The sequence below is a fragment of the Zootoca vivipara genome, chromosome 5, assembly GCF_963506605.1.
Source record: "Zootoca vivipara chromosome 5, rZooViv1.1, whole genome shotgun sequence".
Taxonomy (NCBI): domain Eukaryota; kingdom Metazoa; phylum Chordata; class Lepidosauria; order Squamata; family Lacertidae; genus Zootoca; species Zootoca vivipara.
The window spans coordinates 54,735,531-54,751,543 of record NC_083280.1 but is presented as its reverse complement, the minus strand read 5'-3'; the positions used below and the strand labels follow the sequence as shown (position 1 = coordinate 54,751,543).

General features: G+C 40.9%; 1 protein-coding gene across 10 annotated transcripts in view; it reads left to right on the top strand.

The window, feature by feature from the left end:
* FGFR2 (fibroblast growth factor receptor 2) overlaps window positions 1-16,013 on the top strand; it is a 141,599-nt gene that overhangs the window by 65,374 nt on the left and 60,212 nt on the right. For all 10 annotated transcript variants that reach the window (XM_060274788.1, XM_060274792.1, XM_035138088.2 and 7 more), the window contains one exon: window positions 4,164-4,333. In XM_060274788.1, coding sequence (XP_060130771.1) covers window positions 4,164-4,333 — 170 coding nt within the window. The remainder of the gene's footprint in view (window positions 1-4,163; window positions 4,334-16,013) is intronic.

Here is a 16,013-nt window from a genome sequence, read left to right as displayed (position 1 = left end):
AGTTATCATCCTGTTCCGTTTCTTACTGTAAAAAGTATAAAAACATTAATAACTGTTAATGTTACAGTATTACGTAGCTGCCAATGTAATGGATCCCGCAAGATCCAAGACTGCAGAGAGGTTAATAGGGGTTTATGTAACACCTGGCCTAAAGGCACCTTTGTATGGTCCTTAAATGCTGATAGTGAACACAGAGTAATAAATAAATAGACCCAAGATTGGTTTTGTTTCATCGACCTGCAACCTAATAGCAATAATTAAACTATCAGAAAGTGCTACCGAAACAGTGCAGCATACATAATGTTTAAGATCATATTAGTAATATGTACAATAAACCAGAGAGTAGGTGACCATGGTAAAAAGGGAGTCTCACTCTGAGATACATTGCTTTGTCCAGGGCCACCTAATGTGCTTCCTACTCTGCTTGTTCTCAGATTTATAATCATTATGGTGGTGGGAAATGACTAGAAACCAAGATGGCAGTGCGATGGAAAGGCCCAGTAACTAGAAATCGGGTAACAATTGTGCCCTTGCCAAAGTGCTTGTCACTGATAACAGAGTTCACAGCACTGAAAGAATCGTGGCATCTGCTGGGTTCTTGTGATTATAGCAGCGCTGGCTGACTCCTGCGCTCTTTAGCACCAATCTTGTTCATGTGCCGTTTGGATTAACTTTTATCAGGAATTTGGGATTTGTTCCAGCAGGGTTATTTGTTTGATCAAAAGAAACTGCTTTGTGGAACGTGCTAGCGCTAGAGCAAAAAGAAATGTACTCATGTATCGGTACTTAATAACATTCTTGTTAGATGAAACCCCCCCTTTTTGTTGTGATCCTTGACTTAACTGCTTTATTTCCAGATTCCCCTGTAGTGTTGTTGCAATTTTGTATCTAACAAATCATTTTAATGGCGCTTTCTCCTATGTATCTTTTGGAATAATTAAAATTTTGTTGGTTGTTCAGTTTAATTTTAAATATTTATAACTTTCCTGGTGTTATGCTTGCAACTGCATGTTCCAAATATCCATTGATTTCTCCACTTAATTAATTTTTAAAGCTTCAGGCTAAAATGAAATAGTCAAGAATCATTTCTAGAATAATTTTAATGCTTAAATTCGAATATTTTCTTTTGGTGAAGAGGCTTGTTAAGGACTCTGTTGCTGTATTCTTCTCCAGCTGTATTTTTATTTTGGCTTGTTGGGGGAAGTGGAGTGGAGGAATTCTATGTGTGCTGATTTCAAGAACTACCATAAATGTTTGATGAACGGAAAGGTTTGTTTCTTACGGAGCAGTAGCTTGTAATAAAGGAAATGAATGAGGAATGGTTATGTTTCTGGACCCCTCTGGTCCTAAAAATGTCCATAGTAAATGGATTTATTTCAGGAAGGATCTGTTGTAAAATAATTAAAACTCTTTACCGTTAAATAGAGTTCCATCCTTAATTTTTTAAACAGGTAAACAGTGAACTGAATTAAGCACGGTCATTATAAAACTGTGCAGTTAATCAGATTTCTTGTTATCTGCAGTAAAGGGCTCAGGTCACTATAGCAGGAGAATTATGGATAGATACTGAAAACCTATTGTAGTGATTTCAGCTAAGCCAATGCAGTTCTTATGCTTTCAGATTTGTTTTCAATTTTGTTAGTAATGATCCTGCTTTCGGGGGGAGGGGGCTTAGCTATGGTGCCCCTTTGAAAGCATTTCTTTACCTTTGCAAATTCAGTCTTCTGCACTTCATCATTGATGTGTTGACATTCAGTAACATCATTTTTTGGTCAGAACTTAACTTACCAATGGGTGCTTTGTAGTGTCTATTGGCCAACAGAGATGTCCAGATGCCATATGTTATATAATGTGGCTCCTCCCAAAGAGCTGGGGCTCATGGCTATGAGAAAGAGAGGGCCTTTTCAGTGGTGGTACCACAATTGTAGAACACCCTTCCCAGAGAGGCTCTCTTGGCTCCCACATTGTGATCCCTTTGGTGCCAGCTGAAGTCCTTGTTTATTTTCCCAGGCTTTTTAATCATGAAACCATTTAGTGGTTTATAGATCTTTGCTTATTCTTGGAGCTTTAAGATGTATCAGATCTGTGAGCTCTGTTTATCTTATTTTTTTCTGTATTGCATTTTATAGTTTTAAGACAGGATTGGAGAACTTGTGGCTCTCCAGATGTCATCGGACTCTGAATCCCATCAGCTCCAGCCAGCATGGCCAATGGCCAAGGATGATGGAAGCTGTAGTCCAGAAACATCCTGGGGTGGGGGGAGCACAGATTTACCAGTCATTTCTAAACAGCTTGTTTTGTATTTACTTTATTTTTTTTCTTGGAGACTACTGAGAGGATTTATGCTATTGGGGATAAACAAATATATTATGTAACATTTGCTTTCTTCATAGTATTGGATTGGCTGCATAAACTCACATAATATTATCATTGGGCATCGTTACCAAACTCTGGATGTTAAAGGAGCTAGTGGGGGGGGGAGATTTTTTAGGGTACTGCTTTGGGAAAATTCTGCATTCAGAAACTCTGATTTCAAAATGAAAATAAAATATTGCTAATGTTGGGGATGGTCATTTTGTAGGTTCCTAGCTAGGTGTTCTAATCCACATGTTACAAGAATCTTCCTTTGTCAGGGCTTGTGTGTGGCTACTCTTGAGTAAACATGCCAAAGTCCATCCTGTCTTTAATAGGTTTATTGTGCATAGTATTTACATTGCAGAGATGCCAAGAAACATGACCACCTTGTCACTCGCAGAATCCGGGAGTGGACTTTTCCTGTTATGTGACCAGCATAAGAGCTTGGGCACCCCGAAACGCCACCTCCCCTCCTTACGCTTAGTACCATGCCTTAACTGGGGCTACGGAAGTGGCTGCCCCGTTTCCTCAGCCCGTTGGCCGGGGCAGTGCCAGGGCTCTGCAGCATCTCTGAGCCCTCTCTCCTCCACCCCCCTGACTTCCTCCTCCCCCTCCCTGACCTGCTGCTCTCACTGCTCTCACTGGGCGATGTGCTGGTCAGCAGGAGAGGCGGAGGCTCCCTGTATGGAGGTCCCCTGACATCCTTGTTTGTTCCCGTGATTTTATACTTAGGCTGATTTTTCCTGGTGTGTAAGATCAGTAAACATGGGACAGAGTTGATCACTTGGCATGGACTAGTAAAAAAATCTGGAACAGGCACATCTGTCTTCATGCCATCGTTATCTGTATTAACCAAATCTATATATAACTTTAACAAAACTTTTTGGACAGGAGAGATTAGAAATAGTGTTAGTTTTCTATTGAAGTTATTGCACTGTTTGGTGGGGTTTTTTTTGGGGGGGGGAGAGGGAACATCAGGAATATTCCCCTGGGTATGGAATAGCTTTTGAGTAGCTAGTTAGAGTGAGTGTCTGTTTTTCCTAGAATTAAACCATGGTGTTTTAACAAGCACTGTGGTCAGAGATTTGTTTGCTTCCCATACAGACTCTGACATAGAACTTCATACCATGTTGTACTGCAAGTTGAGAGATCAGCAGCAGAGAGAGGACCTTGTTTTGCTGTTGGGTTGGGTTGGGGGAAATGCCAGATCCTTGTATGAAACAAATTCAGTGATTTTGTTAATTATTACAGTTGTTCTCTCCTTTTTTTAAAACAGCAGTTCTAAACACACAGAGACACACATGTTATCTGAAAGGCAGTCATTGATTATTATAGTCCAAGCCAAAGGAAAACAAGGCCAACATTTCAAATGAAGGCTCTAATTCTCTCATACACAGGCAAACTTTGAAAGTTTCAAACATTCTGTATTTTAGTACAGTTTTTATTTCTGCATTTTAAAATGGTTACTTAAAGCCTAAAGGCTATGGCAAGATGACAGGTGTCATTTTATTTTTTATAGCTCTCTCTTTCTTGAAATAACTTTTCCTTACTTGCTGTAAGGCATGAATCACAAGCATTAACTCTAGCTGAAGAAGAGTAGATCTTTGTCTTTAGGTACACTCTGAAATTTCTAAGGTACTCGATTGTCTTGTATGCTTTGCCAAAGGCGACATAAATCAGCAACGTAGAACTTCAGTGCTCCCCCTAACGTATGTTGTGTCATACTGGAAATCATGCAAATGACAAGTGATTACATTCTTCTCCTCATCCTCTCTCTCTCTCTTTCTCTATTTCATTTTTGGAAACAGAAGGACCTAAATGGACACAAACAGATAAAATGGAGAAGCGGTTACATGCAGTTCCAGCAGCTAACACTGTCAAGTTCCGTTGTCCAGCTACAGGAAACCCCCTACCAACCATGAGGTGGCTTAAAAATGGCAAAGAATTTAAGCAAGAGCACCGCATTGGTGGATACAAGGTAAGACACATCTTCCTTTGTGTGGTTTAGCACATGCCAAGGGGAGTTGGTGTATTGTAGGAATGCCAATAAGATTTAAATGCAGCATACTGTACAGACTTCCCTTATATATCATGCTCATAACAGTCATGTAAAGCAATATGTAGAGCAGTAGTGAGAACCTGTGGCACCCCATATGTTGTTGGACTGCAACTCCCATCAGCCCCAGTCAGCATGGCCCATGCTTGGGAGTGGCGGCAGTTGTAGTCTAATCAATGTCTGGAGGGCCACATGTTCCCCATGACTGTTGCAGAGTCATGTGACCTGGTTTACGTCAGTAGTTTATTTTCTCCAACCTCTTCCCTATGTGAGTAACATGTGAATAGGGCTTTTTTGAGGGATGGGGAGCCTGAAACTTCAGTCAGTATGGAGAATACAGAACTAGATGGACCAGTGGTCTGACTCTGTACAATGTGGGTTCCTATGTTCCTTTTCACTGTGTTTATAATTAAAACTCAGATTTGAAGCTCCGATATGCCCAGAAGCCTGCGTCTGCTGGAGAATGCTGGCCCTAACTATAGTAAATTTCTGTAGAGTTTTGAGTAAATGGTAAAAGCACATGCAGTAGCTTTAAAAGAGTCTGGTTCTGTCTCTCTTCATCTTCCCTAGAGCTTTTTTCTTATTTTCTGTTTGTAAGATCAAGTTATCAAAAGATCAGACATTGTGAATAGAGCTCTTACTGAGTAAGGGGTTAGTGGTGAAACAACAAGGGGAAAAACACTTTACGAAAACATTGTTTGTAGAAGTTTTCTTAACAGACTGTGCTTTTGTGCTACAACAGCCTAGAATATTCCAACTTGCAGACATACAGTATAGTAAAACAAAGCAAAACAAAAATCTTATGGCTTGGTGACTGCACACTTAATGAGCAGGAAGACTATTTTTATGGATTTTATGGTCTGTGAAATAGATGCAGAAAGCAGTGTTTTGAGGGCAAGTAATTGCAATTACTTAAAATGGTTTGCTTGAATTGAATCTAGCATCGGATTAGTTGTTTCCATTTAAACTGTGAGTTACTGATTAGAAAGGACATCTAGAGAGGTTAACTAGAGTGCCAAGTTAGAGTTAATATTAAACCTTAAGGTACCTACTGGGGTCAGGGAGAGAAAAACACTAGGATTTGATCATTTTGCTTTTATTTGGTCATTTAAGCTGACACGTGGATGAAAGACTCATCATTAAAGAAACCTTTACTGTTAATAAAATATGCGCAAATTCTAGTTGGACTTATACCATTGGGCATGTTGAACTCTCCAGAAAACGCTGTCCCCTGCTTGTGGCAGCTCAGCCAATGGGAAAAGTGTAAGTGGCAGGAAACTCCCTGTATTCTGGGCACCATGCATGATAGGGTGAGAAGGATACAAAGTGCAAGTGGTTCCCGCCTTTTGTATTTTGCAAAACGGGCAATTAGTGATAGAAGTGGGACTTGCTACAAAATGTTGCAGGTGCGCTCATGAGCGTGCAATTTTGATAAGGCACCTACAAATATCATAGTAGCTTTATAGACCTGGAGAGGGAGTTTCAAATTGAGCCATGAAACTCAAGCTCTCATAAGTATGGGTGTAGTTTGTATATGCAAAAAAGAAGAAAGTGGCCTGGAAAATAAATAAAGTGACCAATCATGTCTAACTGGCCTAATCAGAGGAAACCAGGTGTGCTTCGAGATGAAATTATAATGGGCAGATGAAGACTTAGCTGTGGCAGCTACATGGGTCTCAGGGGATGCCAGGTGCCCTCAAGGAGGGTTGGTGATGGCCAAACATTAATACCCCTTAATGGCATGTAAGGACTTTCTTAAAGCATCCGGTTAAGTGGTTTTTCATTATATGAATTCTGCAAATATGAATTCATATATTTGTTCAAGCGCGCAAATGCCTAACTTCAGTTTGGAAATCTACAATGGCCAATTTGTTCCAGCCCTTTACTGCTCTCCATGGTTTTCTTAACTAGGATAGGTTATAGGTTTTACCACAATGTGTGAATAACCTCTGAAAATATGCCCGCTGCAAATGCTAAAGAAGACAGGCTTTAATTTTTTTTCCTTTCTAGCCAGATTTCCTATAGAAAGTGTCAGTTTTTCCAGAGATGGATGCATGTAAATGTTCCAGGTGAACATTAATTAATGAAGTAGACATTTCTAACTACACTTGCTTACCTCGTAAAATATAAAGGTGCACCTGGCAACACCTCCTTGCTTTTCGTAATACCAAAACGCATAAATGAATTGGCTACCATTCAATGCTACACACTTGTCTTGGGGATGATAGCGTGAAATGAAGCCAATTAAGAAAGTCAGTCTAGTCTTGGAGCACAAGAGAAACTTTGTTCCAATCCTAATGAGTGTTCTGCCTTTTAGGGGAGAAAGGTGTGCAGCTGTTTGTTTCAAAGAATAACAAACACATAAAACTGTAAGCTGATGTTCACTGATTAGAGTCACTTGGCCTACTTCTAAAATGGAGGGCACTTGAAAAGCAGTCTGAACAGACGCTTCCACTCCCCGCAATATTGCAAGGGGGGAAATCCCACTTGGCTTGCCCATGCATGCACCTGTAGTAGTGCTCTTTGGATTGTGGCCATTCACTAGCAGAAAGTCACAGGCTTATGCAATTCTTTGACTTGGGTCACCACTGTAGAGCATTTCCAGATTCAAGATTTTGGTAGGAAGGCAATGGACCTCCAAAATAGCTTTTCGAAAGCCAGAATGGTCTAGGACAAACAACCGCTAAAGAGCTAAAATAATAAAAAATAAGCCTCCAGACTTTACCTAGAGTATTTAACTGGGTTGGTTTGCAGGTGTGAAACTGACAAGGGGCTACTTCAGAGGTTGCCAGTTCATCTTGGCAGCAAGCCCCACCAGAAGAAGGTAGCTATTGGAGGAGGTTGTCGGCTGGTCTTGTCATCAAGGTGAACATGCAAGCAGTTTCTCCAGAATTTGCCTTGATAATTTCTCACCTTGATCAAGAGAGCACAGCCTCGGCAATTATAAAAAATAGAAATTGAGCAACTCTGCTTCCCCTGCCAACACATACATGGTAGTGGGAGAGAGAGTACTCCAATGCACATTGACAAGCTGGGATTTGTGATGTTTACACAACCACATTCTACGCTACAGTCTGAATAGAACTGAATATCATACCTGAGATAAGGAGAACACTTATCAGTAATGAAAGATTGAAGTAAATGTTGAGAAAATGTGACACCCCCTTAACAGAAGCACACCCTTGAAGGGGCAGTGTGTGAATTGTCCGCCATAAATTAGAAGCAGATACAGGGGTATATATATTTTGCTTTATATGCAATTGGGTGGGGGAAAGATAGATAATATACAGTCCACAGACATCCATTAGGTGTAGCAAAAGGTTCTCCTGTTTCTCACTGCACTTTTATCATTTTAAATGGTCATTTTTGTGAGCCTTTAAATGTGTATGTACAACCTCTTCAGTTGTCACCGAACTCTCACCAACTCCAGCCAAATAGCCAGTCAGGGTTTATAGGAGTTGTAGTAGTTCAACAAGATTTGGAAAGTATTGGGTTGGGGAAGCCTAAACTACAGAGACCCCAAATGACATGCTCAAAGTTCTATGAGCCCCCCCCCATAATTAGTATGTGAAACCAATGGGTTTCATGGTTACCATTCCTTTCTCTTAAACTCTTCTGACCTCCATGGGTTGCTGTAGCAGAATAACAACAACAACAACAACAACAACAACAACAACTGGACAGGCCTGGTGTTTATTAGAGTCCTTACAGGCTGCATTGATCAGAACCAGTTATTTCAGGGAATCACTGTGAAGTCAATGGTTTTGCTTTAGCAGAATTATGAAGTCAGTGGGGAAAGACCCCTTCGTATTTGGCTAATCTGTGCTTTAGGTTTCTCATGCTATCTCTCTGTATGGATAGGCATTTAAAAAAAGGTGAACCATTGAGCTGCATTCAGCAAAACATGACAAAGGATTAGGTTTTTGTAAATCAGACTGTAGGAAATGGCTCTGATTTTATAGGTATAATATTTCCAACAGACATATTCATAATCCAGATCACCACTAGAAGATAGAAGACATATTGTGTAACAGTGGAATATTGATATCTGCAACTGCAGTTGACCACACATACACAGACTTTTGCATTATTGGGGGATGGAAATACAGCTTCTTTTTCTGACATAGCGAGCTAGATGAAGGAAAACCTGACATTCCTTATGGCTCCTTGGTTCATCTTAGGGCTTATCCACACTGCTGTTTGCCCAACACTTTCCCCTGGGGAAACCTGATCTTTCGCACTGAATCAGAACAACATGCAAGTAGGTTTTCTGTAGATTGCAGTTTGTTCCGATTTAGCACTAAGGAGCAGGTTTTCAAAGGGCAAAGGCATAACCTCTTGGATCCATGCCCAGAAGACTTAAATCAATTGAATAACTGCTGAGACCTTTGCTTTCTAGGCACTGGACAAGCAGAAGAGTGTGGACAAGCCCTTTGTTATCATTTTCCTTCTTGAATAGAAACTGTGATACCCTTTAAAAAAAACAAACCAAAAAACCATGGCTGTGTATTTAACAGTTTGTCTTTTTGTTTGATGAATGTACCATTTAATTATTTTAAATTCAGGATGGAAGTGCACAAATGATACCATTTCTCTAGGAAACTATAACTCAGAAGTTGATTCTTCTGTTGTGAGTGACTCTTGTTTTTCAAACATTTGGAAACACTTGGGTTTTCCAAGATACGCAGAGGTCGTATTTCAAAGAGATGTGGGCTTCTTGTGTCTTTTCCAAGCTGAGTGTGGTTCTTCTGACTACCATCACCATCTCCTCCTCATACACATGGCTGTGGGTCTTTGGAATAATTCCTGTATAATCTCCCCCTCCCCAAATGGGGAGCCTGTGTGGACCGTAGCAAGATAGTGCATGCCAATAAGAATGAACAAGACTCTACTTTCTTTTTCACCTCCCAGAAAGTAAATCGAGTCCTATCAGTTTTTACTGCTTTAAGTGTTAAAAGGGGTGTTTGTTTCCACAGCTGTGTTTTGATAAGCTACGTTTGCCACAGCCCTTTTTACACACTGTAGCTTAGCTTGGGTAAATATATGATAGTTTTTTTAATATATGGATGCAAATCTATAGGAGCCACGTAACCATTTGCCTTGTTTTGTGGAGATTGTGAAGAGTGCTGCACTTCATTCCTTTCTGTGCTGCTCGATTCATGATTTCAGTTTCTGATAACAGAACAGAAATCCATTGTGATTCAGAGGAGTTAAGAGGTATACAAAGTGTTACCATCCTATGATCATTTTTATATTATGAAAACACAAGAAGAGAATCGTAGAATCATAGAACTGTGGAGTAGGAAGGGACCACAAGGGTCATCTAGTCCAACCTGCTGCAATGCAGATATCTTTTGCCCAACATGGGGCTCCAACCCACAACCCTGAGATTAAGAGTCTCATGCTCTGCCAACTGAGCTATTCTCACTGTGTACGAAAAATAATTAATACTAAGTGGTGGAGGGAGAGGTTACCCTGCGTCTCATTGAACTCACTGAGACGTATTCTTAGACGTGGATAGGATCAGGCTGTAAATATGTAGCAGTATTGTGTGCCCTGTTATAGCATGGCTGAGAACATCTGTTTAGGTTGGTTGGATGTGTCAGCCCTATCCTGTGTCTGTTCTATGCAGCTCATTTTTTACATTATCCCAGAGATCAAAACACAGTTACTACTTTCCTGTCACATAGAGAAGGTTAGGGACTCTCTTCCTCATTTGCATGCGTGGAGGAACCTGTGGGGATTTCACCATGGCTATGGGGACTATGGTACCAAACTGGAAAAGGAAATGCCATGGATACCTCCATAGGTAAAGGTAAAGGGACCCCTGACCATCAGGTCCAGTTGTGACCGACTCTGGGGTTGCGGTGCTCATCTCGCGTTATTGGCCAAGGGAACCGGCGTACAGCTTCCAGGTCATGTGGGGAGCATGACAAAGCCACTTCTGGTGAACCAGAGCAGCACACGGAAACGCTGTTTACCTTCCCGCCGGAGCGGTCCCTATTTATCTACTTGCACTTTGACGTGCTTTCGAACTGCTAGGTTGGCAGGAGCTGGGACTGAGCAACGGGAGCTCACCCTGTTGCAGGGATTCGAACCTCCGACCTTCTGATCGGCAAGCCCTAGGCTCTGTGGTTTAACCCACAGCGCCACCCATGTCCCATCATGATTTCACCATGGCTATGGGGACTATGGTACCAAACTGGAAAAGGAAATACCATGGATAACTCCATACTGGCGTCATAAATTGGCTCCCACTATTGTTTCTATATGCTGTAACAGAGGAAGATCTCAGGACAAGACAGATGAAGACAGGTGTGATTCAGAGCAACTGATCACTGCTTAAAAACCTGTTCACGTACTGGATCAGCAAGGCAAGTGAAAGGTGGCAGCTTGCATGTGACAGCCTGTTTTCCTAACTATGTCAGTCAGTGCATTAAAAAACCTACTTTGGAGGCTCAAAGCTCTCAAACATATGATCAGCAAATTCTATAACTACTGTATAGCCACTGGCCTGGATTCTTAAAAAAGCTAACAAACAAAAACCCGTCTAACAAAATTGAGTGCAAAGTTCTAGTTTATATTGACTCTTTTCTTTTTGTTAATAAGGAAGCTAAATAACATGAAATGCACTCATATAGAAGCATTCTGATTGACTGTTACTGTCCAGTAGTTGGGTCATGAGTTTTCCTCGAGACAAATAAATGCAAGTAAGATACTGTACAATAAATCTAGGAGGAGCTATTAAAAGAATCTGTTTCAAATGTGGAACTCGTAACAATTGGCAGTGCAGATATTGTCTGCAAGTTGGGGGATGCGGAATCCATTTGCTGTCGTTTCTAGCTCTCGAACAACCTTGTTCAGTGAATTGTCATTTTTAGCCCTGAGAAGGATTGTGTTCAGAGCTTGTCAAAACCTGCTTAGAGAAGCCTGGATATTTTTCCCCCTACCCTTGCTTCTTTTTAATTAAAACAACATTTGTCTGTTATCCCCTGTCTGGCAGGCATAGGCCAAATGTCATGCTGCAGAACCATATGAAGGTTGGCTTTGTAAATAGTTTAATTGTGCTGTCACTGCTCATGGTCTTCTTCCCGTGCACTCATGCTCTTCACCCAGTCTAAAATTTAAGAGATTCCTCTTATTTCTTTGGAGCCCAGAAGCTTTGCTTTCCGGGTACTTAGTTTTGCTCCAGCACACAGCTTTCTGGGACTATTCTTACTGTATTCCAGCAAATGGATTCTCAGGGTTCCTCAGGCGGAACTGGTGCCCCTTGCTGAAGAAGCTTGAATGTCTACCAAGCATAATTGTGCATATTTGATATGGCACACTCTGAACTTCCATTAGACTGGTTTGGCGAAGGTAGGATGTTGGAGTCCAAAACAGGATGCCTATAAAGCCAACAGTTGGGTTGTTTATGCGATACTTCAAAGGTCTGTACCAGGATCTTTTTGTTAGTGGTTTTGCATAGTAAACATAACTGAACTCTAGTGACTTCTAAAAGCTTAATTTCCATCTTTTTTGGCTGTCTCTTGTGTGGAATAACATTCTGTGACAGAACGTAGGTTTTCATATTATAGTACGTGCTGGTGCATAAATGGCTTGCCTAATGTAAAGAAGAGGTTGCCCACCTGTCTATCTGAGGGCTGTTTATTCCACTAGAAAGTCTCAGATTCAGCCAGTTGTGTTCATACTTTGCATGAGCTAAATCTTCATTGAGTAGTGCAGAAGACTTACAAAATTGTGCTCCTCAGAACTATTTTCATAAAGAGGAGAGAGAGACTCTAAAAAAAGAAATACCTGCTGTCTAAATTAACAGTCTGCCCAGACTTCGTGAACTGATGAGGATTGATTAGCTGGTTAACAGCTTGATTCACTAATCTCCCAACAGCTAACAGCCTCTTCAGCTAAGAAAAAGATAGATCTTGTTAGGTTTTTGCCTTGTCAACAAGATGAATAACTTGAGCCATTATAAATGTAGTTTCTTGACACAGTGTCATAAACACTTTGTGCAACTAAAGTGATTATTTGGTATGACGTAGGTAGGCTTAAAAGTTGTGGGCTTAAAAGTAGACACAGTATCAATCTCACTTAGAATATTAGATGAATATTGTCAGTGTAGCAGGTTCTCCCCCCAGCGCTACCCGCAAACCTGGCAATATCTTCATGTTCATATTACTGTATATGCAATGTAACTGATGGTGTTATCTTCCCAAATTAGACATTGGAATGGCTGTAGTCTCAGACAGTCTGCTTTTCCTATTTTCAAACACACACCCTTACAAAAAGCAGAACATATGAAGGTATTTCTCTTTTGTTGTAAAATGATGATGAGGAAATAGGTGTGTAAAATGTGAAGCAGCTGAGATGCAGGGGAATGTCATTCCTAAAACGTTTTTGGACCTGGTTTCAAGCTTCTACTTGGGCAAATCTAGGGAGAATCTCTGCTAAGGAAAATAATTGACTGTGTTTCTATGATCATATCTCTGCTTAATAAACCAAGATATGAGTGACACTTTTCACTCAGCAGACAGAAGATCTGAAAGATTGCCTCATCCATTATAATATGCAACTGATCATAGCATTCTGCCAGATGGGGTCTCCTAAAGGTACCATCTTGTCAAGAGGTCTGTTCCATATGATGTAGGAATTGGGACTTTAGTGTGGGAACAGTTAACCTTTGGAATTCCTTCCTGTTGTGTATCAGACAGGTGCCGTCTCTATTTTATTCTTCATGTCTGTTGAAGACCATCCTCTTTCAATGAGGCTTTTAAGTGGAAATCTTTGACCCAATCTGTATCCCTCTTCGATTTGAAATTGTTTTTTATGTATTTTTAAAAATCACTTCATGAAATGAATGAGTAAGTAAGTAAGTAAATGCAGCCCTTTGCTTCAGCCAAGCAAACAAACCAGTGAATCTTTTGTTACCTATTTTGCTGTGTCATCCCAACCAGGAAACTCTGGTTAAATGCTTAAGAACCAGCCAGACCATGATGTTGTCTTAATATCTGGACTTGTTCAAAAGCTGTTGTCTATAGTTTCCCCATTAAGATGAAAATTTCCATTAATTGGAGATTTCCTGGTTGGTTTGCCCACTCATCTGAAGGAAGAAGCAAAGGAACTGCACAAGCCACCAAAGGTCTCTGTCATATATTAGTTTATTAAGGTGAGATAATCTGGACTCACCCAGGACTCTTTCATGAGAGACTAGCGAAAGGGGAGGCACAAGTAAGGCTGCACTGCTAGGATCCAGATGTGGATCAGCTCACACATGTCCCACAGATTACACAATTATTATTATTTTTACCACTTTCAGAAATACGAAAGAACCTTCATTAGTAGATGAGGAAAATAATAGGGGTTCTACATTAGAGTAATTGGAAGGACATGTGAGATAAAGCCTTTAAGAACATTGCAGATTAAACAGTGCCGTAGTAATTGCTTCTCTTGGTTACTATTACAGCATCTTTTTTAAAAAAAGAAAAATCTTGAGCTGCAGTTATTGTAAAAGCTATTTACACACATAGAGAAACAGTGCTTGCGAGAGAGTGGAATAGGGTAAAGCAGTTCATAGCTCTATAATAAATCAGTGCAAGAAGGAAAATATCTCTGATAAAAGACATGGGGCATGCTTGTTAATTCCCATAAGGTAGCACACACTCTGTTTGCAAGTTGAAGAGTACTGCAGTGGATCTTAGAATGAAGAGGTCATGTAGATTTAAGGAATCTTCCATGGAAAGAAGTAGATATTCTACATTACTTTAAATTGTATGAGTTTGAGATCAGCCTATAGCTAGGGATTGAGAAGACTTAAATATAAAGGTAAGGACATTGGCGCTTAATAGGTGGAGTGCCGTGGAAATTGTACAGAGTTTTGGAAAGAAGTGATATGATGGTGCTGGTAGGAATTTAGCAGACCCTGTCCAGATTCAATGAATGGCACTGAACTATAATGTAAGGGAAGGAACAAGTTGTGTTTTCTGCATGCTAGAGAACTGAATGAATTACAGTCATACCTCAGGTTACAGACACTTCAGGTTGTGTGTTTTCGGGTTGCGCCCTGCGCCGAACCCGGAAGTACCGGAATGGGTTACCTCCAGGTTTCAGCGCTTACGCATGCACAGAAGTGCTAAATCGCGACCCACGCATGCACAGATGCAGCGCTGCAGGTTGCGAAAGCGCCTCCTGCATGGATCACGTTCGCAACCCGAGCGTCCACTGTATCTCTGTTAGCTAATTCACTTAATCAGATTGATGTGTTGTGGGCTTTGGGTTGAAAGGGTCTTTGCAGTGTGCAAAATGTTCACTGAAACAGTAATGATTGTTTCAGAAGGTGCCCAGCTTGCAACTCAGCCTTCATGCACTACACAAAGGGGCTGAAAGTGAGTCGAGCAGCAGCACAATATATGGATGACTGAGTGCTTGTCAAATTCATTAAAAAAAACCTGCTTCATTCAGTGCTGACTGCTGCATACACCTATGCCATCCACATTCACAACCCACTAAGTTGGGTTCCAACTGTTCCAAACAGTTGCTGTGTAGGATGTGGGAACTGCTTTGGTTTCAAGTTCCTGTAGGGGCAAGGATGTATGCATTTTGGGTTCCCAATATACATCAGTAAACATATTTTATCCTTTCAGTTGCACCCTATAGTTAGCCCTCTTTTATATAACTACTCTTTATAATTCTCTACCTATGTTGTGCTACTCCTGCCTGAGTCACAGTGCGGACAGGGGAATGGGACATTGCAGGAGCAGTGATTCTTAAGACCGAAACTTCGGCTCCTCACAGACTGTTTCCTGGTGTATAATAGCTAGCTGAATGTACAAAGCACACCCAAATTTTCATTCTGAAACTGATGCTTATCTTATATCACATTCCTGACAGGAGGTCAGCGTTGGGCTCATAAATGTGAAAAAGCAAGGGTTGAAAAGGGGGGGGGGAAATGCAGGCGCAGAAAATCTTTTTTCTGATGCTTTAAAGTTCAAAGCCTGCATTCATAACATAGCAGTACCGGTGCCTTCCTGCCTAATGAGACTCTTAGGAAATAAAAGAGATTTTATGTTAACTATGGCTAGTAACCAAATAAGGACACAAAAGTGCATTACGGTACTTGTGTGCAGCAGGATCTTTGCTGAGCTGAGAAGCTGCTCTTAAAAAAAAGTGGGGATATCGCTTTGGTGATGAAAGTTACTGCAGTGGAAATGGAAAGCTGCAACTGAAGTTCAGTGCGCAGTTCTCTCCTGTACATTTATGCCCAGACCTACGTACTACAGACTTAGTGTACTTGAAAGAGAACCATGACAGTGGTGACTTTGCCTTAGTATAAGGTGTTTCTGTTCTTTCCAGCTAGGACACCCATTTATTTTATTTTATTTTACCAATCTCTCCTATCCATGAAAAGCCTCCCCTCCCCCAGCCGCTCCAGATGTCTGGAGGATTTGAGGATCCTGCTGATCAGAATTGGAAATGGTTTTAGGCATTCTTGCATTGGGGGGGGGTGGAGAATGGGCAAAAATTATGTGCCCTGACTTGTGCAAGCAGAAGCATTTTCCCCTAAGAGTCACTGCTGAATAAAACCCCATCCCTTTTCACAAACAGCAGA